The 27,578-nt window shown below is 38.3% G+C and overlaps 1 protein-coding gene across 5 annotated transcripts in view; it reads right to left on the bottom strand.

The window, feature by feature from the left end:
- Positions 1 to 315: 315 nt before the first annotated feature.
- Positions 316 to 27,578, bottom strand: part of LOC123564107 (histone acetyltransferase KAT6B-like) — a 70,851-nt gene continuing 43,588 nt past the window's right edge. For all 5 annotated transcript variants that reach the window (XM_053536751.1, XM_053536749.1, XM_053536750.1 and 2 more), the window contains 5 exons: positions 23,390 to 23,474; positions 22,143 to 22,302; positions 15,747 to 15,914; positions 8,925 to 9,024; positions 316 to 548 (listed from right to left, as the gene is read on the bottom strand). In XM_053536751.1, coding sequence (XP_053392726.1) covers positions 331 to 548; positions 8,925 to 9,024; positions 15,747 to 15,914; positions 22,143 to 22,302; positions 23,390 to 23,474 — 731 coding nt within the window. In that variant the 3' untranslated portion in view covers positions 316 to 330. The remainder of the gene's footprint in view (positions 549 to 8,924; positions 9,025 to 15,746; positions 15,915 to 22,142; positions 22,303 to 23,389; positions 23,475 to 27,578) is intronic.

Here is a 27,578-nt window from a genome sequence, read left to right as displayed (position 1 = left end):
TTTTTTTTTTTCTGCCGAGAAACTTGTAATGTAAACAATCCACAGGTAAATGTCTGAATGAAATAGTTGGTTTTGTTCCTACGCATACCTATGTTTATCGTTGATGGAGCCTTCATAAACTACACCAAAGCTGCAGGTCAGTACTGCCGCATGCACACAACAACGGATCAGATCGGACAGCTATGGGTGTCTTTTTGGCGGCATCGAGTACAATTTACATTATCATGGGCATAATTTATTCGCTGGGACTTAATTTCGTGGTCTAGCTGAACCAAGAAATCCAGGAAAATTAATCCCCCATGAATAATAATGATTTCACAGTAAACATTTTTAAGGTGTGACGTATGTTACCTTTTTCTTTTTTACAATTTCAATTTTTTTCTTCCTAAAGGAATTCCTTGGCACACCCTTTGGCCAGCCCCTTGCCTTTCGCTTTACTTTAGATGGTGAAAAGATTGCAGAGTCATTCATTGATGTGTCCGTATCTGCTGTGTTAGACAAAAGAGAGTCGTTCTTTGTACTGTTCAATATGCTGTCATTGTCTGAATCTGAAAGTAATGCAAATGCTCTAAATCAGTTCATATCAAGATACAAAACAACTTGCTAAATAGACAAGATTCTAAATAAGATACTCAGTAAACTTAAAGTATTATATATGTATGAAGCCAGGAACAACTATTAGGACACAACAAGAGCACCTAGGCTGCTGGACAGTAAGAAAAAAGGTTCAGAGTTTCTTAGTACAAATAGGGCTATAATTCTATCAAAATGCAGATTAAAAGTTATGGTTTTCAGTCTACATTGTCAACTCATGATGATAAACAATTGTGCAAAGTTTCAAAGCTGTAGCTCTTATAGTTTTTGAAAAAAGGTAGACGTAAACGAAAAATTTAATCAGAAACTCAAATTTTCTAAGTACAAAAAGGGCCATAATTTTGATACATTGCATATCAGAGTTATGGTTCTTGGCCTACAAAGTCACCTAATGATGATAAAGAAATGTGCAAAGTTTCAAAGCTGTAACTTTTACAGTTTTTTTTAGAAAAGGTGGACCATAACAAAAATTTTAACCAATGCAGATGAAAATACCGTGTACATTTAAACAAGAGGGCTATGATGACCCTATATCGCTCACCAGAGTTGATCTGGCCTACTGACCTAGTTTTTGACCTCAAATGACCCAGTTTCGAATTTACCCTAAAGATCATCAAGACAAACATTCTGACCAAGTTTCATATAGATTGAGTCACAACTGTTGCCTTTAGAGTGTTCACAAACTTTTCCTTTGATTTGACCATGTGACCTAGTTTTTGACCCACAATGACCCAGATTAAAACTGGGCCTAGAGAGCATCAGGACAACCATTCTGACAAAGTTTCATAAAGATTGAATCAAAATTGTGGCCTCTAGAGTGTTCACAAGCTTTTCCTTTGATCTGGCCTACTGACCTAGTTTTTGACCCCACATGACCCAGTTTTGAATTTGACCTAAAGCTCATCAAGACAAACATTCTGATAAAGTTTCATAAACATAGGGTCATAACTGTGGCCTCTAGGGTGTTCACAAGCTTCTCCTTTGATCTGGCCTACTGACCTAGTTTTTGATCCTACATGACCCAGTGTCGAACCTGACCTAGAAATCATCAAGACAAACATTCTGACAAAGTTTCATTAAGTTTCAGTCAAAATTGTGGCCTCTACGAGTGTTCACAAGCTTTTCCTTTGATTTGACCATGTGACCTAGTTTTTGACCTCACATGACCCAGATTCCAACTTGACCTAGAAATCATCAAGACAATTGTTCTGACCATTTTTCATAAATATTGGGTCACAACTGTGGCCTCTAAGTGTTCACAAGCTTTTCTTCTGATCTGGCCTACTGACCAGGTTTTTGACCCCACATGACCCAGTTTCGAACCTGACCTAGAGATCATCAAGACTAACATTCTGACCAAGTTTCATAAAGATTGGGTCACAAATGTGGCCTCTAGAATGTTCACAAGGCAAATGTTGACGGACACTGGTCGGACAATGACCAGTCACAATAGCTCACCTTGAGGACTTTGTGCTCTGGTGAGCTAAAAACAAGAGGACCATGATGGTCCTGAATCGCTCACCTCTTCCCACATGACCCAGTTTTGAGTATGACATCGTTTTTGACCAACTTTCATGAAGATCCCATGAAAAATGTGACCTCTAGAGTGGTCACAAGGTTTTTCTATTTTTAGACCTACTGACCTAGTTTTTGAAGGCACGTGACCCAGTTTCGACCTTGACCTAGATATCATCAAGATGAACATTCTGACCAACTTTCATAAAGATCCCATGAAAAATGTGACCTCTAGAGTGGTCACAAGGTTTTTCTATTTTTAGACCTACTGACCTAGTTTTTGACCGCACGTGACCCAGTTTCGAACTTGACCTAGATATCATCAAGATGAACATTCTGACCAACTTTCATGAAGATCCCATGAAAAATGTGACCTCTAGAGTGGTCACAAGGTTTTTCTATTTTTAGACCTACTGACCTAGTTTTTGAAGGCACGTGACCAAGTTTCGAACTTGACCTAGATATCATCGTGATGAACATTCTGACCAACTTTCATAAAGATCCCATGAAAAATGTGACCTCTAGAGTGGTCACAAGGTTTTTCTATTTTTAGACCTACTGACCTAGTTTTTGACCACACGTAACGCAGTTTCGAACTTGACCTAGATATCATCAAGATGTACATTCTGACCAACTTTCATGAAGATCCCATGAAAAATGTGACCTCTAGAGTGGTCACAAGGTTTTTCTATTTTTAGACCTACTGACCTAGTTTTTGACCGCACGTGACCCAGTTTCGAACTTGACCTAGATATCATCAAGATGAACATTCTGACCAACTTTCATGAAGATCCCATGAAAAATGTGACCTCTAGAGTGGTCACAAGGTTTTTCTATTTTTAGACCTACCGACCTAGTTTTTGACCGCACGTGACCCAGTTTCGAACTTGACCTAGATATCATCAAGATGAACATTCTGACCAACTTTCATGAAGATCCCATGAAAAATGTGACCTCTAGAGTGGTCACAAGGTTTTTCTATTTTTAGACCTACTGACCTAGTTTTTGAAGGCACGTGACCCAGTTTCAAATTTGACCTAGATATCATCAAGATGAACATTCTGACCAACTTCCATAAATATCCCATGAAAAATGTGACCTCTAGAGTGGTCACAAGGTTTTTCTATTTTTAGACTTACTGACCTAGTTTTTGACTCCACATGACCCAGTTTCGAACCTGACCTAGATATCATCAAGATGAACATTCTGACCAACTTTCATGAAGATCCCATGAAAAATGTGACCTCTAGAGTGGTCACAAGGTTTTTCTATTTTTAGACCTACTGACCTAGTTTTTGACCGCACGTGACCCAGTTTGGAACTTGACCTAGATATCATCAAGATGAACAATCTGACCAACTTTCATGAAGATCCCATGAAAAGTGTGACCTCTAGAGTGGTCACAAGGTTTTTCTATTTTTAGACCTACTGACCTAGTTTTTGACTGCACGTGACCCAGTTTCGAACTTGACCTAGATATCATCAAGATGAACATTCTGACCAACTTTCATGAAGATCCCATGAAAAATGTGACCTCTAGGGTGGTCACAAGGTTTTTTTAATTTTTAGACCTACTGACCTAGTTTTTGACCGCACGTGACCCAGTTTCGAACTTGACCTAGATATCATCAAGATGAACATTCTGACCAACTTTCATGAAGATCCCATGAAAAATGTGACCTGTAGAGTGGTCACAAGGTTTTTCTATTTTTAGACCTACTGACCTAGTTTTTGACCGCACGTGACCCAGTTTTGAACTTGACCTAGATATCATCAAGATGAACATTCTGACCAATTTTCATAAAGATCCCATGAAAAATGTGACCTCTAGAGTGGTCACAAGCAAAAAGTTTACGGACGCACGGACGGACGACGGACGACGGACACTGCGCGATCACAAAAGCTCACCCTGAGCACTTTGTGCTCAGGTGAGCTAAAAATCAGACGAGCTAAAAATATATATAGCGTAATTTATTCAATGGTAAAGGGCTGCTTTAACCTATATATGTGTAATGTTGGACACAGTAACTCATCCTTGTTCCTTGATATTGGTGGCAGTATAGTTTCTCTCTCATGAGCAAATCATGTCAATTAACTTCTATCACACTTTTAAAATGAAATCAATAAATGCTGAATAACAGAGACAGTCAAGTCATTAGTTACAGCAAGTTAATGTAATATGAAAAGCTCGCACCCGCTGAAAGAATTTTCAAGATTAGACAATAACTGAACAAGAGCTGTCTCCATAGGATGACACATGCCCCCGATGGCACTTTGAATGAATAGTTATGGCCGATGTTAGAGTTTAGGACCTTTGACCTACGGAGCTGGGTCTTGCGCGCGACACGTCGTCTTACTGTGTCACACATTCATGCATAGTTATTTTAAAATCCATGTATGAATGACAAAGATATGGACCGGACATGCCCATCAATGCACTATCATGAAAAATGACCTTTAACATCTAAGTGTGACCTTGACCTTTGAGCTACGGACCTGGGTCTTGCGCGCGACACGTCGTCTTACTGTAGTACATATTCATGCCAATTTATTTGAAAATCCATCCATCGATGACAAAGATATGGACCAGACACGCCCATCAATGCACTATCCTTTAACGTCTAAGTGTGACCTTGACCTTTGAGCTACGGACCTGGGTCTTGCGCGCGACACGTCGTCTTACTGTGGTACACATTCATGCCAATTTATTTGAAAATCCATCCATCGATGACAAAGATATGGACCGGACACGCCCATCAATGCACTATCCTTTAACGTCTAAGTGTGACCTTGACCTTTGAGCTACGGACCTGGGTCTTGCGCGCGACAAGTCGTCTTACTGTGGTACATATTTATTCCAAGTGATTTGAAAATCCATCCATCGATGACAAAGATATGGACCGGACATGCCCATCAATGCACTATCCTTTAATGTCTAAGTGTGACCTTGACCTTTGAGCTACGGACCTGGGTCTTGCGCGCGACATGGACAAAGATATGGACCGGACACGAAAATTGCGGACAGACCAACAAACTGACGGTTCAAAAACTATATGCCTCCCTTCGGGGGCATAAAAAGAAATAACAGTCTGAAACTAGAAGATGCTTTTGTAAACTAGAATGTGTTTGTAGGACACAAGGTGTGCCCCCCACTGGTACATTTGTCACAAATAAGGGGCAATATTTCAAATGTTTGCAGTCTTAGGGGGTAAAATAGCCTCAACAAACATTTCATGAAAATGATTCATTATTCTAGGCTTTATACTTTTGAGCTATGAGCATCACAAACATAAAATCCACTATTTTGGCTATTTTAAGGGCCGTAACTCTGTAATAAGCACTAAAATTCTCAAAAAGAATGCCAAGTGTGCAAGACTCAAGCAAGGTTTCATGAATTTATATCAAATTCTTTTTGAGCTAGGCAAGTTATTAGGTGGAAATGTGCCTTTTTGACTATTTCAGGGCCATAACTTTATAAATAGGGGGTGGAGCCAGCCAAAAAATAAAGAGGTGCACAAGCTTCTATCATGATAAAGACTCATACAAGTTTTCATCAATTTATATATCAAATACTTTTAGAGCTGGGTGCGTCACAAGGTTAAAATGCAGTAGGTAAGAGCGTTGATCTACGGATCCCGGGGTCGCGAGTTCCATCCTCGGGCGGGGCGTATGTTCTCCGTGACTATTTGATAAACGACATTGTGTCTGAAATCATTAGTCCTCCACCTCTGATTCATGTGGGGAAGTTGGCAGTTACTTGCGGAGAACAGGTTTGTTCTGGTACAGAATCCAGGAACACTGGTTAGGTTAACTGCCCGCCGTTACATGACTGAAATACTGTTGAAAAACGGCGTTAAACCCAAAACAAACAAACAAACAAGGTGAAAATGTGCATTTTTAACCATTTCAGGGGCAGTAACTCTGGAAATAGGGGGAAGAGGCAGACACAAAATAGGAGGTGCGCAAGTTTATATCATGATAAAGTCTCATGCAAGGTATCATCCATTTATATGAAACACTTTTTGAGTTAGACGCGTCACAAGGTGAAAATGTGCATTTTTAACTCTTTCAGGGGCCATAACTCTGGAAGTAGGGAGCAGACCTAGATGAAAAATAGAAGGCGCGCAAGTTCACCTTATGATAAAGACTCATGCAAGGTTTAATCAATTCATATTAAACAATTTTTGAGCCAGGCCTGTCACAAGGTAAAATGTGCATTTTTGACTATTTAAGGGGCCATAACTCTGGAAATAGGGGGCAGAGCCAGATGAAAAATATGAGGTGCGCAAGTTCATATCATGATAAAGACTCATGCAAGGTTTCATCAATTTATATCAAACACTTTTTGAGCTAGGCGCGTCACAAGGTGAAAATAAGCATTTTTGACTATTTCAGGGGCCATAACTCTAAAAATAGGGGGCGGAGCCAGACGAAAAATAGGAGGTGCGCAAGTTCATATCATGATAAAGACTCATACAAGGTTTCATCAATTTATATCAAATACTTTTTGAACTAGGCGTGTCACAAACTTCGGATGGACGCACAGACAAGACAGAATCTTTATGCCCCAGCACTTGGGGGAGCACAAAAAGCGCATACCTCCCCCAATGCATAGTCAATAGGGGACAGGAGCAAAAGTCAAAGTGACACTGATGGCTGGCTGCAACAGGAATCATCTACTTGGCATGTCTGCAATAGGAATCATCTACTTGGCATGTCCAATCATTCCACAAAGTTTCAACATTCTGAGCTTAGTGTTTCTCAAGTTATGAATTGGAAACCGTTTTCCATGTTCAGGCCCCTGTGACCTTGACCTTTGATCCAGTGACCCCAAAATCAGTAGGGGTCATCTACTCTCCAATCATCCTATATAGTTTCAACATTCTGGGTCAAGTGGTTCTCAAGTTATTGACTGAAAAGAGTTCTCTATTTTCTATTCATTGCGACCTTAACCTTTTACAGAGTAAGCCCAGAAACAATAGGGGTCATCTACTCTGTAAGTCTTATCACCCTATGAAGTTTCAACATTCTGGGTGAAGTGGTTCTCAAGTTACTGACCGGAAATGGATTTCCATGTTCTGTTTGCTACGACCTTGACCTTTAATACAGTGACCCCAAAATCAATAGGGGTCATCTACTTTGCATGTCCAATCATCCTATGATTCAACATTCTGGGTCAAGTGGTTCTCAAGTTACTGACCGGAAATGTTTTTCCATGTTCAGGCCCTTATACCTTGACCTTTAATAGAGTGCTCCCAAAATCAATAGGGGTCATCTACTCAGCATGAACAATCATCCTATGAAGTTTCAACATTCTGAGTCAAGTGGTTCTCAAGGTATTGATCGGAAATGGTTTTCCATGTTCAGGCCCCTGTGACCTTGACCTTTGATGGAGTGACCCCAAAAACAATAGGGTCATCTAATGTGCATGTCCAATCATCCTATAAAGTTTTAACATTCTGGGTTCTCGTTATTGATAGGAAATGGTTTTCCATGTTCAGGCCCCTGTGACCTTGACCTTTATTAGAGTGACCCCAAAATCAATAGGGGTCATCTACTCTTCATGACCAATCATCCTATGAAGTTTCAACATTCTGGGTCAAGTGGTTCTCTAGTAATTGATCGGAAATGGTTTTCAATGTTCAGGCCCCTGTGACCTTGACCTTTGACGGAGTGACCCCAAAATCAATAGGGGTCATCTACTCTTCATGATCAATCATCCTATGAAGTTTCAACATTCTGGGTCAAGTGGTTCTCTAGTTATTGATTGGAAATGGTTTTCAATGTTCAGGCCCCTGTGACCTTGACCTTTGACGGAGTGACCCCAATATCAATAGGGGTCATCTACTCTTCATGACCAATCATCCTATGAAGTTTCAACATTCTGGGTCAAGTGGTTCTCTAGTTATTGATCGGAAATGGTTTTCAATGTTCAGGCCCCTGTGACCTTGACCTTTGACGGAGTGACCCCAATATCAATAGGGGTCATCTACTCTTCATGACCAATCATCCTATGAAGTTTCAACATTCTGGGTCAAGTGGTTCTCTAGTTATTGATCGGAAATGGTTTTCAATGTTCAGGCCCCTGTGACCTTGTCCTTTGACGGAGTGACCCCAAAATCAATAGGGGTCATCTACTCTTCATGACCAATCATCCTATGAAGTTTCAACATTCTGGGTCAAGTGGTTCTCTGTTATTGATCGGAAATGGTTTTCAATGTTCAGGCCCCTGTGACCTTGTCCTTTGACGGAGTGACCCCAAAATCAATAGGGGTCATCTACTCTTCATGACCAATCATCCTATGAAGTTTCGACATTCTGGGTCAAGTGGTTCTCTAGTTATTGATCGGAAATGGTTTTCAATGTTCAGGCCCCTGTGACCTTGATCTTTGACGGAGTGACCCCAAAATCAATAGGGGTCATCTACTCTTCATGACCAATCATCCTATGAAGTTTCAACATTCTGGTCAAGTGGTTCTCTAGTTATTGATCGGAAATGGTTTTCAATGTTCAGGCCCCTGTGACACTGACCTTTGACGGAGTGACCCCAAAAACAATAGGGGTCGTCTACTCCAGCAGCCCTACAACCCTATGAAGTTTGAAGGTTCTAGGTCAAATGGTTCTCCAGTTATTGCTCGGAAATGAAGTGTGACGTACAGGGCAAAAACAATGTGTCTCCCCCATGGATGGGGGTGGGGGGAAGAGACATAACTAGCAGATGGACTTAAGGCATCGCCTTTTCCTTTTACATGTATATAAATTCTGTACAACCTTTTCGCGCTAACAGACCTTTATTTAAGACAACTGTTTCCTACCTTCATCTTCAGCATCAGAATCATACTTTGTTCTCTTGCTCTCTTCTGTTCCTGTTGACAGACTTTTATTCTTACGCTTCCGGCCACGCTTCTTTCGAATCTAGTGTAATGAATAAAAAAGATTTATACTTACATATTTAGAGTAACTTATCATTTGAAAATTTTCAAAGACACCAATAACTTGAATTTCAAATTGAAACTGTCTATGGAAAGTTATTTAGGAGTGTCAACCATAAACTTTCGTAATTGTGACCCCTATTCTTAAGAAGTTCTTGGAAGCTTTTCTTTTCAAACAAATGAAGCTTCAAATCTATCAGAGTATCACAGCTAAGCAAACACCTTATACTTAATATTAAAGCTACTCGCCAGTTTGGGTGAAATTTTTCAACATGTTCATTTCCACCCACTTTGGCACAGAATACATGTACACAAAAATGTACCGTGAAATCTTACCAAAATTGAAATTAAGTACTTCTATTTTTGAAATTGGTGGGAAAATATGTAAGAAATCATCATATTAAAAGGAAGTAACTCTGAAGAAAATACACTGGTCAACAATTTTTTTTTTTTATTGGGTCCATATGAAACAGGAGCTCATATAAAAAATGTTTATAGTCTGGATAGGAAAAGATCAATGTTGACTTTTGAACTTCAGGTGTGACAATGACCTTTGTACTAGGTGTCTGGGTATTGCAAATGACACATTGTCTCATTATGGGGAATATTTGTGTCAAGTAATATTAAAATCTCTTCACTGACGACAGTAAAATGGACAAGAAAGGAAAACAAGAGGACCATGATGGTCCTGAATCGCTCACCTCTTCCCACATGACCCAGTTTTGAGTATGACGTCATTTTTTCTATTATTTGACATAGTGACCTAGTTTTTGAGCTCATGTGACCCAGTTTTGAACTTGACCTAGATATTATCAAGATAAAAATTCTGACCAATTTTCAAGAAGATCCATTGAAAAATATGGTCTCTAGAGAGGTCACAAGGTTTTTCTATTATTTGACCTATTGACCTAGTTTTCGAAGGTACGTGACCCTGTTTTAAATTTTATCTAGATATCATCAAGGTGAACATTCTCACTAATTTTCATGAAGATCTCATGAAAAATATGGCCTCTAGAGAGGTCACAAGGTTTTTCTATTTTTATACCTACTGGCCTAGTTTTTGACCGCATGTGACCCAGTTTCGAAACTGACCTAGATATCATCAAGGTGAACATTCAGATCAATTTTCATGAAGATCCATTGAAAAAAATATGGCCTCTAGAGAGGTCAAATGATCTTAATAATTTTAGACCAACTGACCTAGTTTTTGACCGCAGTTGACCCAGTTTCAAATTTGACCTAGATATCATCAAGATGAACATTCAGACCAACTTTCATACAGATCCCATGAAAGTATGGCCTCTAGAGAGGTCACAAGGTTTTTTTATTATTTGACCTACTGACCTAGTTTTTTAAGGCACGTGACCCAGTTTCAAACTTGACCTAAATATCATCAAGGTGAACATTCTGACCAATTTTTATGAAGATCCATTGACAAGTATGGCCTCTAGAGAGGTCACAAGGTTTTTCTATTTTTAGACCTACTGACCTAGTTTTTAACCGCACATGACCCTGTTTCGAACTTGTACTAGATATCATCAAGATGAACATTCAGACCAACTTTCATACAGATCCCATGAAAAATATGGCCTCTAGAGAGGTCACAAGGTTTTTCTATTATTTGACCTACTGACCTAGTTTTTGAAGGCACGTGACCCAGTTTCGAACTTGACCTAGATATCATCAAGGTGAACATTCTGACCAATTTTCATGAAGATCTCATGAAATATATGGCCTCTAGAGAGGTCACAAGGTTTTTCTATTTTTAGACCTACTGACCTAGTTTTTGACCGCACGTGACCCAGTTTCGAACTTGACCTAGATATCATCAAGATGAACATTCAGACTAACTTTCATACAGATCCCATGAAAAATGTGGCCTTTAGAGAGGTCATAAGGTTTTTCTATTATTTGACCTACTGACCTAGTTTTTGATGGCACGTGACCCGGTTTCGAACTTGACCTAGATATCATCAAGATGAACGTTCTGATCAATTTTCATGAAGATCTTGTGAAATATATGGCCTCTTTAGAGGTCACAAGGTTTTTCTATTTTTAGACCTATTGACCTAGTTTTTGATCGCACGTGATCCAGTTTCGAACTTGACCTAGATATCATCAAGATGAACATTCAGACCAACTTTCATACAGATCCCATGAAAAATGTGGCATTTAGAGAGGTCACAAGGTTTTTCTATTATTTGACCTACTGACCTAGTTTTTGAGGGCACGTGACCCGGTTTCGAACTTGATCTAGATATCATCAAGATGAACGTTCTGACCAATTTTCATGAAGATCTTGTGAAATATATGGCCTCTAGAGAGGTCACAAGGTTTTTCTATTTTTAGACCTACTGACCTAGTTTTTGAAGGCACGTGACCCAGTTTCAAACTTGACCTAGATATCATCAAGATCAACATTCTGACCAACTTTCATAAAGATCCCATGAAAAATGTGACCTCTAGAGTGGTCACAAGCAAAAGTTTACGGACGGACGCACGCACGGACGGACGACGGACACCCCGCGATCACAAAAGCTCACCTTGTCACTTTGTGACAGGTGAGCTAAAAATCTCTTTGACCTTCGACCTCTGACAGTGACCTTGACCATTAAGTCTGGGATAAGGGATTGCGTTAAGACACATTGTCTCATTATGGAAACATTTGTGCCACGTAATATTAAAATCCCTTCATGGACGACAGTTATTGACCAAACATGACCCAATCGACCTCTGACCTCAAGTGTGACCTTGATCTTTGAGCTAGGGGTCTGAGTGTTGTGCATGATACATCACCTTATTATGGGTTACATTTCTTTCAACAATTTTTCTGTCATATATATGACTGTGTCTACTTGTAGCAGTGAGCACTATGCCCAACCTTATAGTGCTGCCTCACTGGAATATCACACCGTAGACACATGACTTGATACCCCACCTAGTCTAATTAAACTGATACGGGACTGACCAGTCCTAGTTCTATAATCTTAATACTGAGCACCAAACAAGGAAGCTACTGGTACGATATTTCAAATTTTCTTTGGTATAACGTAGGCATAGATCGAACCCAAAGCCTCCTGCACTCGAAGCGGGCACTCTACCATTAGACTAAACAAGAGGGCAATGAAGGCCCTGTATCGCTCACCTGACCTATTGACCTCAAGATCATCAAGATAGTTTCATTAAGATATGGTCATAAATGTGACCTCTAAAGTGTTAACTAACTTTTCCTTTGATTTGACCCGGTGACCTAGTTTTTGACCCACATGACCTAGATTCGAACTTGACCTAAGGATCATCAAGATTAACATTCTGACCAAGTTTCAATAAGATATGATCATCAGAGCTCCAGATAAGCTGCATATTTACGTAAAATACTGGTTTTAGCAAATACCCAATTACTTCTGAAAAGGCTGGGTAATAATATTATTTTTACCCAATTCAAACTTCCAGTACCCAATTCAGACAAAAAGTGATGGGTAAATACCCAATTGCACCAAAAGCCTATCTGGAGCTCTGTGATCATAAATGTGGCCTCTAGATTGTTAACTAGCTTTTCCTTTGATTTGACCTGGTGACCTAGTTTTTGACCCTACATGATCAAGATTCAAACTGGACTTTGAGATCATCATGATTAACATTCTGACCAAGTTTCATGAAGATACAGTAATAAATGTGGCCTCTAGTGTTAACAAGCTTTTCCTTTGATTTGACCCGGTGACCTTGTTTTTGACCCACATTACCCAGATTCGAACCTGACCTAAAGATCATCAAGATTAACATTCTGACTAAGTTTCATGAAGATACAGTCATAAATGTGGCCTCTAGAATGTTAACAAGCTTTTCCTTTGATTTGACCTGGTGACCTAGTTTTTGACCCCACCTGACCCAGATTTGAACTTGACCTACAGATCATCAAAATTAACATTCTGACCAAGTTTCAGTAAGATATGATCATCAGAGCTCCAGATAAGCTGCATATTTACGCAATAAACAATTGAATTCATACAGTGTGCATACTGAAATGCAAGTTAAATACCTAATACCCAATTCGTAAAAAATCGCTTGCATATCGCATTTTCCTTATTACTAGAACGGGTAAGAGACTTTAACGCTAGATTTAACTGACTGGTTATACGTTACTGCAAAACAGGTTGCAATTTATCGGAAAAATCACAGGACCATTCAATCTACTGATCGGTGTTATTTGGACGCTTTGTAAACAATTTTACGCCGATGCTAATAAATGTAAAAGAGGTCGCAGAAAAAACCATGTTGCAGCACAAACAAACAAATTAGCGGGGTATTTTGCTGTTCAACAATGACAGTTATTTGCTTGTGACGATGTAGTGTCACCAATACTGGATGACATCTTTTGGGGAATGCACATTGTGGTGACCACATCGTTCGGGATACTGTGGATGAACTGATCTCTGACTGCATTAAAAGTAAACAAGAGCACCGCCTTGCGGGTGCTGACGCTCATCTGATTTTTTTTGTATAATAGAAATATTGTCCTACCCATGATTTTCTAAGTCTAAAAAGGGCCATCATTCTTGCAAAAAGCAGGATAGAGTTATGTTTCTTGATGTACAGTGTCCACTTATGATGGTGAAGAACTGTTGCAAGTTTTAAAGCAATAGCTTTGATAGTTTATGAGAAAAGTTGACTTAAACATAATATTCAACCAAGAAAATGATTTTTCTAAGTCCAAAAGGGGCAATTATTATTGCAAAAAGCAGGATGGAGTTATGTTGCTTGCTGTACAGGGTCAGCTTATGATGGTGAACAAGTGTTGCAAGTTTCAAAGCAATAGCTTTGATAGTTTAAGAGAAAAAGTTTACCTAAACATAAAACTTAACCAAGAAATCTGATATTTTCTAAGTCCAAAAGGGGCCATAAATCTTGCAAAAAGCAGGATGGAGTTATGTTTCTTGCTGTACAGGGTCAGCCTATGATGGTGAACAAGTGTTGCAAGTTTTAAAGCAATAGCTTTGATAGTTTAGGATAAAAGCTGACCTAAACATAAAACTTAACCAAGAAAACTGATTTTCTAAGTCCAAAAGGGGCAATAATTCTTGCAAAAAGCAAGATGGAGTTATGTTTCTTGATGTACAGGGTCTGCTTATGATGGTGAACAAGTATTCCAAGTTTCAAAGCAATAGCTTTGATAGTTTAGAGAGAAAAGTTGACCTAAACATAAAACTTAACCAAGAAATCTGATATTTTCTAAGTACAAAAGGGGCCATAAATCTTGCAAAAAGCAAGATGGAGTTATGTTTCTTGCTATACAGGGTCAGCTTATGATGGTGAACAAGTATTCCAAGTTTCAAAGCAATAGCTTTGATAGTTTAGGAGAAAAGCTGACCTAAACATAAAACTTAACCAGGCAACGCCGACGCAGACGCCGACGCCGACGCCGACGCCGACAACCGCTCAAGTGATGACAATAACTCATCATTTTTTTTCAAAAAATCAGATGAGCTAAAAAGAAAACAACAGTATGGAACATTCATTACAATTTTAAATACATTTATTAAACATTGAAGGGCGCAATTAAAGTACTTAGGTACTTAGTCAATCCTGTCTAATGATATATACCATACTGTAAGCAAAAATACTCAAACTGTTAGTGCGAGATTGGTAAAATACTGGTTTTAGCAAATACCCAATTACTTCTGAAAAGGCTGGGTAATAATATTATTTTTACCCAATTCAAACTTCCAGTACCCAATTCAGACAAAAAGTGATGGGTAAATACCCAATTGCATCAAAAGCCTATCTGGAGCTCTGTGATCATAAATGTGGCCTCTAGATTGTTAACTAGCTTTTCCTTTGATTTGACCTGGTGACCTAGTTTTTGACCCTACATGATCAAGATTCAAACTGGACTTTGAGATCATCATGATTAACATTCTGACCAAGTTTCATGAAGATACATTCATAAATGTGGTCTCTACAGTGTTAACAAGCTTTTCCTTTGATTTGACCTGGTGACCTAGTTTTTGATCCAAGATGACCCAATATCAAACTCGTCCAAGATTTCATTGAGGGTAACATTCTGACCAAGTTTCATTCAGATTGGGCCAAAATTGTGACCTATAAGAGTGTTAACAAGCTTTTCCTTTGATTTGACCTTGTGACCTAGTTTTTAATCCAAGATGACCCAATATCGAACTTGTCCAAGATTTTATTGAGGGTAACATTCTGACCAAGTTTCATTAAGACTGGATCAAAATTGTGACCTCTAGAGTATTAACAAGCTTTTCCTTTGATTTGACCCTGTGACCTAGTTTTTGACCCCAGATGACCCAATATTGAACTCATCCAAGATTTTATTGAGGGTAACATTCTGACCAAGTTTCATTAAGATTGGGCCAAAATTGTGACCTCTAGAGTGTTAACAAGCTTTCCCTTTGATTTGACCTGGTGATCTAGTTTTTGACCCCAGATGGCCCAATATCGAACTCGTCCAAGACCTTATTGAGGGTAACATTCTAAGTTTCATTAAGATTAGGCCAAAACTGTGACCTCTAGAGTGTTAACAGTCAAATTGTTGACGACGGACACAGGGCGATCACAAAAGCTCACCTTGAGCACTTTGTGCTCAGGTGAGCTAAAAAGCAAAAATTTTACACTCCCCTCTTCCTTAAAGGGGGACATTACTAGTCAATCCATTGTAAGCAATCAGAAATAAACAATTACCGGAAATTTTATCTCCTTTGGTGATGGTGGTGTTTTCACTGGTGTGCTGTCAGTAACTTCTACTACTTCCTTGATTGGACTAAGATACGAGCCATCCAGTTCACTCTTGATTGGACTACTTCCAAACTCATGTGACATACTGCTCACCAGCTTGGACATTTTTCTTAACTGAAATTATATATATATCCAATTCTACTAAGAGTTACAGTATTGAGTGAGTACAAGTTATAAAATAGGTCAGGACTTTTTTTATCCATTCTCAATTTTTAACCTTTAGCCTGCTGGGGGCATGTGTTTCTGCCTTTGTGACCAGTGCAGACCAACATCTGACTGCACGTCCATGTAGGCTGATCATGGTCTGTACTGTTCGCTATCAAGTCATAAATTTTCAGTGAACACCCTTTGGAATAATAAATGGTACTGCATAAATTAAACAAGCAAATTCGATGAATTGGTATCCCCCGCCGAAAGGGTTTGTGGTGAGAAATGGCAAAAAGATATATCCGGCAAAAAGTTAAGGATGTTAATAAGAAGCAAATAATTTCATTAGTCAAAATCAATTTAACAGAAAACAAATGTTTAATTAAAGAGTACATAATAACTGTATGATACTTTGATCCTGACTAAAGAATTTATTTTGAATGGGATATGCTTACTGTAATAAGCTTAGCTTTTAAAATTAAATGCAGTTAATTGAAATGTGAGCTTGAAGTTTAACTGAAATGAAATATTGTCTTTGAGTGGTTTGGCACCAGGTGTTGCTGTTTTACATGTACATTTGAACTTAAAAGATCAGATGTCCTTAAGAGAACACAGGTAAGATATCTTGAACATGGCTGAGGGCAAGTGGGTGACCAGGTGTGGGTGCGCAACTTCTCATGTTTATAATAAATGTTCACAGAAAAGAATGAATGAAATTTAATGAAAATTCTGCCAATTGGTAAGTTTGTTATGTACAAATATGTGGATTTTTAGACAATTAAAGGGCAATAACTCTGAAGTTACAAAATGAAATCTGTACAAAATTGTCTGTGCACAACCACATTATAGTGCTCTAAATTCTGTTAAAGTTTCATAGTTCTAGGTCAAATATATCAAAAGTTATGATGCAGAAATTGGCATATCTATAGATCTAAAGTACCCTATATAGTTAACACTAGAAACTTCTAAGGGCCATAACTCTGGTGTTACTTGGGCAATCTGTCTGAAACTTGATGGGACCCATAACCTCATAGTGGTGAACATGTATATGAAGTTTGTTTGAAAAAAAATCTAAAATAAGGAATGAATTTTTTTTTCTTTTTTTTTTTTTTTTTGGGGTGGGGGTGAGTGTCGGGGATAGGGGGGGAGGTGTGTGACCAAGGTAAGGGGGGGACCAGGTGTGGGTACCAACTTACGTTTACAAAAAAATGTTCAGGAAAAAAATGAAAGAAATTTTAATGAAATTCTCCCAAAAGGGGAGTTTGTTATGTACAAATGGGGATTTTTATACTTTAAAAGGGGAAATAATTTTAATTTACAATAAATCCAAATAAAATTGGTGTGTACAAAACCCACTTTATGGTGATTAAATTCTGTTTAATTTTTCATAGTTCTAGGTCAAATATATAAAAAGTTTGATGCGAAATTCCATATTTTGTACCCTTATAGTTAACACTAGAAACTTCTAAGGGCAAAATCTGTGTTATTGGGGCAATGTGCGAAACTTGACGGGCCGCAAGAATCTTTGTGTAAACCATGTATATAAAGTTTTAAAAAAAATTTTCCCCCAAACCATTTCCCTAATAGGGGCCCCGGGACGGACGGAAAGCGGACGGACAGAAAGACGAAGGAAAAGGAAAAGGGGGACGGACAACGCCAAAACTATATCCCCCGACTTTTTCGGGGGGTCAGAGGGCCATGATGGCCCGTAACCTCACCTTGGGCCATTGCTCAAAAATGATAAATTTAATTTTGCCCTGAGCACAAAGGGTACACTTAAATTTATCAGGGTAAAATTTTTGTAAAAAGTCCCTTTTGACCTAGTCAGGGCCCATTTCCCTCAAGTTTTAGGGTCCCAGGCTCAAATGCTGCATTTTTGAAAATAAAATGCCCATTTTTTCCCCGAAGACTTAAATAAAATTTAAAAACCAAACTCCTTAGTGCGTGAGATATATTTGTTTTAATAAAAATAAAAGGGGGGGTTTTTTGCATAAAATTTAGTCAAAAAGTTTTCACCCCAATTTTCCCCCGTCCATTGGGCACAAATGACTTTTAAATCATATCTTCATTTTATTTTAGGGACACCCAATTTACTTTGAAACAAAGGGAGGTTATTTGACATACAAGAGGGGCTGTGACCCCGAACGCTCACCGATAAAATGAGCTACATGTTTCAAATGTCAAACTGTTGATAAAATATTAAGAAAATCAGTAGGTCATTGACATTCAGGGTCAATGAAATTCAGTTTTACGATTTGTGTGCAAAACTGTGTAATCATCAATATTTCAAGGCTGTATCTTAAAAACAAGAAAGTAGGTCAGTAGGTCAAGGTCACAATCAAGTGACACCATATTACTTGGGGTCATCGGGAAATTAAAATTTAAATAGTTTTGGAAATAGAATCAATGATTTTTTAAGTATATTTCCTATATAACTCACATAATAACTAATGTACTCCAGGGCGGGGCCTCTTTTAACCCCAGGGCATAATTTGAACAATTCGGTGAGCAACATGCATCATACAAATATCAAAGCCTAGGTCGTATGGTTTCTGACAAGAAGATTTTTAAAGCTTTTTCCTATATAAGTCTATATAAAACTTGGGACCCCCAGGGCAGGGCCTCTTTTCACCCCAGGGGTACAATTTGAACAATTTTGGTTGAGGACCATAAGACAATGCTACAAACCAAATATCAAAGGTCTAAGAGTTGTGGTTTCAGATAAGAAGATTTTTAAACTTGTTTTCCTATATAAGTCTATGTAAAACTTGCGACCCCTAGGGCAGGGCCATATTTGATCCTAGGGGGATAATTTGAAAAATCTTGGTAGAGGACCACTAGATGATGCTACATACCAAATATCAAAGCCCTAGGCCATGTGGTTTTGTACAAGAAGTTTTTCAAAGTTTTCCCTATATAACTCTATATAAACCGTGCGGCCCCCGGAGCGGGGCCATATTTGACTCTAGGGGGATAATTTGAACAATCTTGGTAAAGGACCACTAGATGATGCTACACACCAAATATCAAAGCCCTAGGCCATGTGGTTTTGTACAAGAAGATTTTCAAAGTTTTCCCTATATAACACTATATAAACCATGTGACCCCCGGGGCAGGGCCATATTTGACCCTAGGGGGATAATTTGAACAATCTTGGTAGAGGACCACTAAATGATGCTACATACCAAATATCAAAGCCCTAGGCCATGTGGTTTTGTACAAGAAGATTTTCAAAGTTTTCCCTATATAAGTCTATATAAACCATGTGATCCCCGGGGCGGGGCCATATTTGACCCTAGGGGGATAATTTGAACAATTTGGTAGAGGACCACTAGATGATGCTACACACCAGATATCAAAGCCCTAGGCCCTGTGGTTTTGAACAAGGAGATTTTTAAAGTTTTTCCTTTCGGTTGCCATGGCAACCAGATTCTGCATGGAATTCAATTCTTTGAACAATTTTGGAAGGGGGCCACCCAAGGATCATTCCTGTAAAGTTTGGTGTAATTCTGCCCAGTGGTTTTCAAGAAGAAGATTTTTTTAGGAAATGTTGACGGACGGACGACGCACGACAGACGACGGACATTGAGCGGTCACAATAGCTCACCATGAGCCTTGGCTCAGATGAGCTAAAAATCAGTCCATAGCTATCTACCCTGATTGCCTCAGTCCAACTAAAGACAATAATGAAATTTCAAATAAGTCCTATAATAGGACTTACTGATATAAATCCATTTTGGTTACAATCAGGGGAGGTAATCAGATATAAAATAACTCTGGAACCTACAACTGGATCTGACAGATTGGTCATGGAATCCAATTTTTATTGTTGTTGAAGATATTTTGGAAGTTTGTATCAAATCAACCCATAAATGAAGTCTCTATATGGCTGCATAAGCCAAAATAGCAAATTTTGGACATTTAAGGGGCCAAAAGTCATGATGGAATCTGGCCGGTTCAAGAAAGAACCAAGATCTTGTTGTGATATAAGTTGTGTGCAAATTTGGTTAAAATCAAATCATAAATGAAGCTGCTATTGTGCAGACAAGGTCAAAATAGCTAATGTTGGCCCTTTCATGGGCCATAACTCTGGAACCCATTATGGGGTCTGGCCAGTTAAAGAAAGGAACCGAGATCTTATGGTGACACAAGCTTTGTGCAAGTGTGATTAAATTCCAATCATAAATGAAGCTGCTATTGTGCAGATAAGGTCAAAATAACTAATTTTGGCCCTTTCAGGGGCCATCACTCTGGAACCCATAATGGCATCTGGTCAGTTCAAGAAAGGAACCAAGATCTTATAATGATACAAATTGTGTGCAAGTTTGGTTAAAATAAAATCTTAAATGAAGCTGCTATTGTGCAGACAAGGTCAAATTAGCTGATTTCGGCCCTTTCAGGGGCCATAACTCTGGAACCCATAATGGAATCTGGCCAGTTTAAGGAAGGAACCAAGATGTTATGGTGATACAAGTTGTGTGCAAGTTTGGTAAAAATCAAATCATAAATAAAGTTGCTATTGTGCAGACAAGGTCAAATTAGCTAATTCTGGCCCTTTCAGGGGCCATCACTCTGGAACCCATAATTGGATCTGGCCAGTTCAAGAAAGGAAGCGAGATCTTATGGTGATACAAGTTGCGTGCAAGTTTGTTAAAAATAAAATCATAAATGAAACCACTATCTTGCAGACAAGATATTGTTGACGGACGAACGCACAGACGATGGGTGATCACAAAAGCTCACCTTGTCACTATGTGACAGGTGGGCTAATGATGGACCAGTCCATTTTAGAAATTTGCAGGGTAAGGGTTAACATATAATGCCAAACTAAAGATGGGTTACAATGATGATTTTAATACTGATCATTTAATACCTCAGTGAGAGAACAACAGGGCAATGTTATCAGAGTGTAACATGTGACCACGCCCTTGGCGGCATTTTTTTGTTGTTGACAAAATGGAGTATTTTTAACAATCTTAGTATAGGGCTACATAAAGATCATTTGTGTGACATTATTTCAAAATCAAACCATCAGTTCAGATGCCGTTTGAAGATTTTTCAATTTTATAGCAATGGTGGCCCCTATGTGCAACCAAGCAGAACAATTTGAACAATTTTTGTAGAGGACCACCCAAGAAACAGCCTGGCAAAGTTTCATCAAAATCCATTCAGTGCTTTTGAAGGAGTTATTATCAAAAAAAAAAAAAAAATTGTTGACCACTGACAAACGCACGCACGACACACACAAAGTGATCACAATAGTTCATCATGAGCACTACGTTCTCATGTGAGCTAAAAACTACGCATTATACACTGGTATCTACTGTAAACATTTATTTTTGAATGTCAAAACATGAAACTTCTTAAAGTGGATCACTTGTATGCCCCTGACATAAGGTTTATCCTATCTACCATTCAGAATTATTACATTTTAAGACATTTTCCAAAGCATCTCTGCAACTTATCGTAGCAATGTAAATAAATCCATCCTGGGTGCGTCACATGTATAGTTAACCTTTTTAAATTCCAGCGATGTAAGTTTAGCATTGTACCTTTTAGAATGTAAAGGTGTAAAAGAGGAATCTAACCAAATCACTTTTCACATTGATCGAACCTGAACTTCTGTCTCTAACACAGTAAGTAGAGAAGACCAGGGTTTGAATTTAAGCTCGCATACTCGCGAAATGCGACTGCAAATTTCAAACTGCAAGGTGAGATTTCAGACACCAGCATTATTTTGCGAGTGAAAATTTTTGGCCGAATAATGTGCATTTCTAACGGTCGTCTCGATCTTATACTGTTCTTTCTTTAACAACTCGCGGTCATTGCAGCGCATTGTCATTTGCAGAACGAATTTCGGAGCACTCTTTCATCTTTCGTCGTAAACGGAAGTTTACACTCGATGTATGTCCCGTGAGCATGTCTTTTCAACTGCTGACAAGTACCTGCGCCAATTTTGATGACGTTTACCGCATCCGGTGGGTTTTTTGGTAATCTGTAATAAGTTACTATATATATAGCGCAAATACGATTGGCTGGACTCGTCACGTGGATGTTTGTGTTAATGTTCTAACAAAGTGACAAGTTGCGGAAAATGCAAGTTGTTTTTTCATTTAGCAAGTTAAAAAAAAATACCACTTGCGAAAAAATGCAAGTAGAAAATCTTGCTAAATTCAAACCCTGGAAGACGGTTACCTCATTAGCTGTGCTTTTCTCCTCGTCTAACAAACTTTGACTAGAAATGAGAGGTGTCCACTTCAGTGCATCAGGATTCAGTTGTAACCGTTTCATCTTCCCAGACTGCAGTTTTTCCATATGATCATTCACCAACTGTCTATTTACCATGATTACTACCCTGAAACAGTAAATATAACATTTCTTAACCAATTTAGCATATAATTTCTGTTCCAGTAACAACAAACTTCTATCTTTTAATTCAAATTAATGTTCTTATCAACTTAAACTATAGATATTAAAAGATTTAGATAACCGCCAAAATTTTCTTACTTTACCGTAAAAACTTAAATATACTACTCAGTTTCTTTACGATTTCTTTTTCATTTTAAGAAAGGGGTGCGTAATATACACCAATGTAGAGCTTCGTACATTTTTTTCTTAGGTTGATAGCACGTAAATATCTCCGAAAATTGGACATTCTTGTCATTTAGCTGTCAGCTGTTTTTGTTATTTGCACCTCATATTAAAGAGCGCTCTCGGCTGGGTCTAAAAGCAGGTACGGTGCCGTACGAAAATGTTGCTTTTAACTGTGTGATGTAAATAATCATTTAAGTGGGAATGTGTTCACAAAGTCGGTGAATTGTCGTACATATTCAACAGCGATGGATAATGGGACAGTAGTTAATAAAACCTTCATGTGAAGCGCAAAATTTTGCGGTTTGCGAAAAATCAGTAAAAACATTTTTCTGTCAGAAGTTGTTCAAATAAAATGAAATTAAAACGGTCTGTTGGTCATTTCTGTATTCCAAGCCAATTATTAGTGATCAATTCAGTTGATCATACATTGTTAAACAAACACACAAATTAACTTCTCCTATGATGTGCCCGTAATTATGAAATGTTTTTCGCACGTATAAAGCTTGCTTAGAAGGTGTTGACAGTTTGAGAAAGTGTCATGTTCTCAGAGTACCCGTAAAATTGATGACATTTTTAGAGGTACATAACCAGTTAGGATGTGAGTGTGATTTTCATGCGAAGTCGTTGTTATGCAAGCTGAAAACAAAGTGCCGATTGTAAACAAATTTCTCAGACGGATTTTCGATGCGTATTGTATTCCAATATATGTTTTTCCCCAAGATTTTGATACAAGATTGAGGTTGCATAATATACATGCTAGCGTAATATATTCAAGTTTTTACGGTGTACATAAGGCAATAGAGAGCAATGCTTACTTTTATTATTAGACAGACAAAGATTGTACTTACTTCTCATTCTGGTAGATGATCATGTTCAGCTGATGCAGCGTCTGTGTTATATCCTGGGGACACATACCAGTTTGCCGACTTATACCTACAACAATAATGAATGTTGTGTAAACACAATTTATTCTGAGAATCAATTTTAGACGAAAATTTTTCCCTCTAAATCACGTTGCAAATAGTTCATGTGGAAAACTGTTTTCGTCTAAGTTGATTCTAAATATATTATAACCTGCTAAACGTACATAACAAGAGGACCATGATGGTCCTGAATCGCTCACCTATCCCCACATGACCCAGTTTTGAACTGAGTATGATGTTGTTATTTCTATTATTTGACACAGTGACCTAGTTTTTGAGCACATGTGACCTAGATATCATCAAGATAAAAAATTCTGACCAATTTTCATGAAGGTCCATTGAAAAATATGACTTCTAGAGAGGTCACAAGGTTTTTCTATTATCTGACCTAATGACCTAGTTTTTAAAGGCACGTGACCCACTTTTGAACATGACCTAGATATTACCAAGGTGAACATTCTCACAAATTTTCATGAAGATCCATTGAAAAATATGGCTTCTAGGGAGGTCACAAGGTTTTTCTATTTTTAGACCTACTGACCTAGTTTTTGACCGCGCCTGACCCAGTTTTGAATTTGACCTAGATATCATCAAGTTGAACACTCTCACCAATTTTCATGAAGATCCATTGAGAAATATGGCCTCTAGAGAGGTCACAAGGTTTTTCTATTTTTAGACCTAATGACCTAGTTTTTGACTGCACGTGACCAAGTTTTGAACTTGTCCTAGATATCATCCAGGTGAACATTCTGATCAATTTTCATGAAGATCTCTTGAAAAATATGGCCTCTAGAGAGGTCACAAGGTTTTTCTATTTTTAGACCTACTGACCTAGTTATTAATCGCATGTGACCCAGTTTCAAACTTGACCTAGATATCATCAAGGTGAACAATCTGACTAATTTTCATAAAGATCCCATGAAAAATATGGCCTCTAGAGAGGTCACAAGGTTTTTTCTATTTTTAGACCTACTGACCTAGTTTTTGATCGCACGTGACCCAGTTTCAAACTTGATCTAGGTATCATCAAGGTGAACATTCTGACAAATTTTCATGAAGATCCATTGAGAAATATGACCTCTAGAGAGGTCACAAGGTTTTTCTATTTTTAGACCTACTGACCCAGTTTTTGACCCCCACTTGACCCAGTTTCGTATTTCAACTAGATATAATCAAGGTGAACATTCTGACCAATTTTCATGAAGATCTCATGAAAAATATGGCTTCTAGAGAGGTCAAAAGGTTTTTCTATTTTTAGACCTACTGACCTAGTTTTTCACCACACGTGACCCAGTTTCGAACTGGACCTAGATATCATCAAGGTGAACATTCTGACCAACTTTCATAAAGATCCCATGAAAAATATGACCTCTAGAGAGGTCACAAAGTTTTTCTATTTTTAGACCTACTGACCTAGATTTTGACCGCACGTGACCCAGTTTCAAACTTGACCTAGATATCATCAAGGTGAACGTTTTGACCAATTTTCATGACGATCCATTGAGAAATATGGCCTCTAGAGAGGTCACAAGGTTTTTCTATTTTTAGACCTACTGACCTAGTTTTTAAACCCACGTGACCCAGTTTCGAACTTGACCCAGATATCATCAAGATGAACATTCTGACCAACTTTCATAAAAATCCCATGAAAAATGTGACCTCTAGAGTGGTCACAAGCAAAAGTTTATGCATGCACAGACGGACGCACGCACGCACGGACGACGGACGTCACGCGATCACAAAAGCTCACCTTGTCACTTTGTGACAGGTGAGCTAAAAATGGCGAAATGTGTATTGAAGTGTACACAACTGACATGTTTTGGATATTAGGGGTTTTAAAGGTAAAGTCATCCTATGAAATTCACTCGACCGGCCGGGCGTGAAGGTTGGATTTTATACTGGACTGATCTGCAATCACTCGACTCAGGTTTCGGGCTGGCTGTTCAAGTCAAAGACTGCTGTGTATAAATAAACATTCATTTGGATTCAGCATATAGCCATTAGCCTACATAGTGTCCATCTTTCAGAGTTGTGCATTTTTTAAACTGGCATCTTAAGCCATTCACATCATCTTTGTAATTCCTTGTAACAAAACTGTCCCCAGTAAATTTGTTTGTTTTGGGTTTAACGCCGTTTTTCAACAGTATTTCAGTCATGTAACGGCGGGCAGTTAACCTAACCAGTATTCCTGGATTCTGTACCAGTACAAACCTGTTCTCCGCAAGTAACTGCCAACTTCCCCACATGAATCAGAGGTGGAGGACTAGTGATTTCAGACACAATGTCGTTTATCAAATAATCACGGAGAACATACGCCCCGCCCGAGGATCGAACTCGCGACCCCGAGATCCGTAGACCAACGCTCTTACCTACTGAGCTAAGCGGGCGGGCTGTCCCCAGTATAAATCTATTTCAGAAAGTATAATGTTGGTGCCCAAAGAACAACAATGTCAAGCCCATTATTTGTTGAGACACTGCCTGAATGACTCAAACATTTCAGCCAATTAAAACCAAGTTATATCTCAATATCTTGGCCCCAACTAAAGTTATTCAACAGAAAAAATCATCCCCAAATAAAGAATAATTTTAAGTCCACAAAAAAATCTTTACCAGGTAGAGGTCAAAATACAGCTAAAAATTTGATGTAATATCCATGTTGTATTACAGAAAAATGGTGTATCTTCTGTATGGCCAATTAAAAAAAAAATCAAAATAAGCTAATTATAGGAACGGTAAAGGGATGTAATTCTAAAAACAAAATTTAGTCCTCAGATTTTTTTTTTTTAAAAAATACAGAGAACAATTCTTAAGCTTACCAGGTACAGATATGTCAAAATATACCTAAAAATTAGAGGTACCATCCGAGTTGTACCACAGAAAAATGGTCTCATTTTCCCCTAATAAGTCATCCATTGTAATAAAAAATGGGAAGTAATTCTATAAAAACATTAAGTCCACAAAACGTATCTGCCAAATAAAAAAAAAAGATTGATCAATGCATGTCAAAGTTATGGCCTAAGATCTTACATTATGACTTTTGACCCCTAAGTGTGACCTTGACCTTTGAGATAGGGGCCTGGGGTTTGCATGTGATACTAAGTTTAATTGAGGCAAACATTCATGTCAAATAAAAATAAGATAGTTCAATGTATGTCAGACAAGCTCTTAAATGAGTTTAGACCCCCGTGACCTTGATCTTTGAGATAGGGACCTAGGGTTTGCACGAGATACTCAATCTCATGGAGGTAAACATAATATAAAACAATATAAACAAAATTGCTTTAAGCATGTCATTTATTGTCCCGACCAAAAAATCCATAAGGACGCAAGCACAAACTAGCCATTTGGACTACTGTCTTCGCTTCCACAAGCGGGCTCGCCAACAAAAATAGAAATATTTTGGTATAACAGAGAAATAAGAAATATACTAACTAGATTCGACACATATCCATACCAATTTTGAACAAAATCTGATGAACGAAGAAGGAATCAGGTAACATAAAAAGCTGCATGCCTACTGTAAAACTGAATGTTACTAAAAATTGATACTAAACCAGATACTGACCATTCCTAACAGTTTTAAATAAAATGCATAATGATATAAGAGATATAGCATTGAAAGAGAAGGATTCATCCAGAAATGACAGACAGTGCAATAGTCCGACTTTAAACTAAGGGAAAGTAATATCTCCTCCCTTCAAGATCTATGACATTCCAACAAGTATAAATTACACATTGCATAAACAAACTAGAGCAGCTTTTGAGAAAAGGGCATGTCTCTCACAACTGCCTAATCATCTGAATAGTTATAAATGTATCTGAGTCAACAATGCACCAAAGACAAGAGTGCGGATACTGGCATCAACCATGTACCAATGACTTAGAATGTGGATACTGGCATCTGTGTACAGAGCGATTTTTGGTAATTCAAGGGCCATAATTCTGAAGTGCCTGGGCCAATTTGGCTAGTTATAGATCTTGGTCGAGGACTTATTGGCAAACACATTTTGTTCAAGTTTGGTGAAGATCGGATGAGAAATGTTCGACTTAAGAGTGCAGACAAGATTCATGACACACAGACAGACAGGAGTAAATCCATATGTCTCCCACCACA

The sequence above is a fragment of the Mercenaria mercenaria genome, chromosome 2 (assembly GCF_021730395.1).
Source record: "Mercenaria mercenaria strain notata chromosome 2, MADL_Memer_1, whole genome shotgun sequence".
NCBI lineage: Eukaryota > Metazoa > Mollusca > Bivalvia > Venerida > Veneridae > Mercenaria > Mercenaria mercenaria.
The sequence above is the reverse complement of the archived record's forward strand: the minus strand, read 5'-3'. Positions and strand labels throughout refer to the sequence as shown.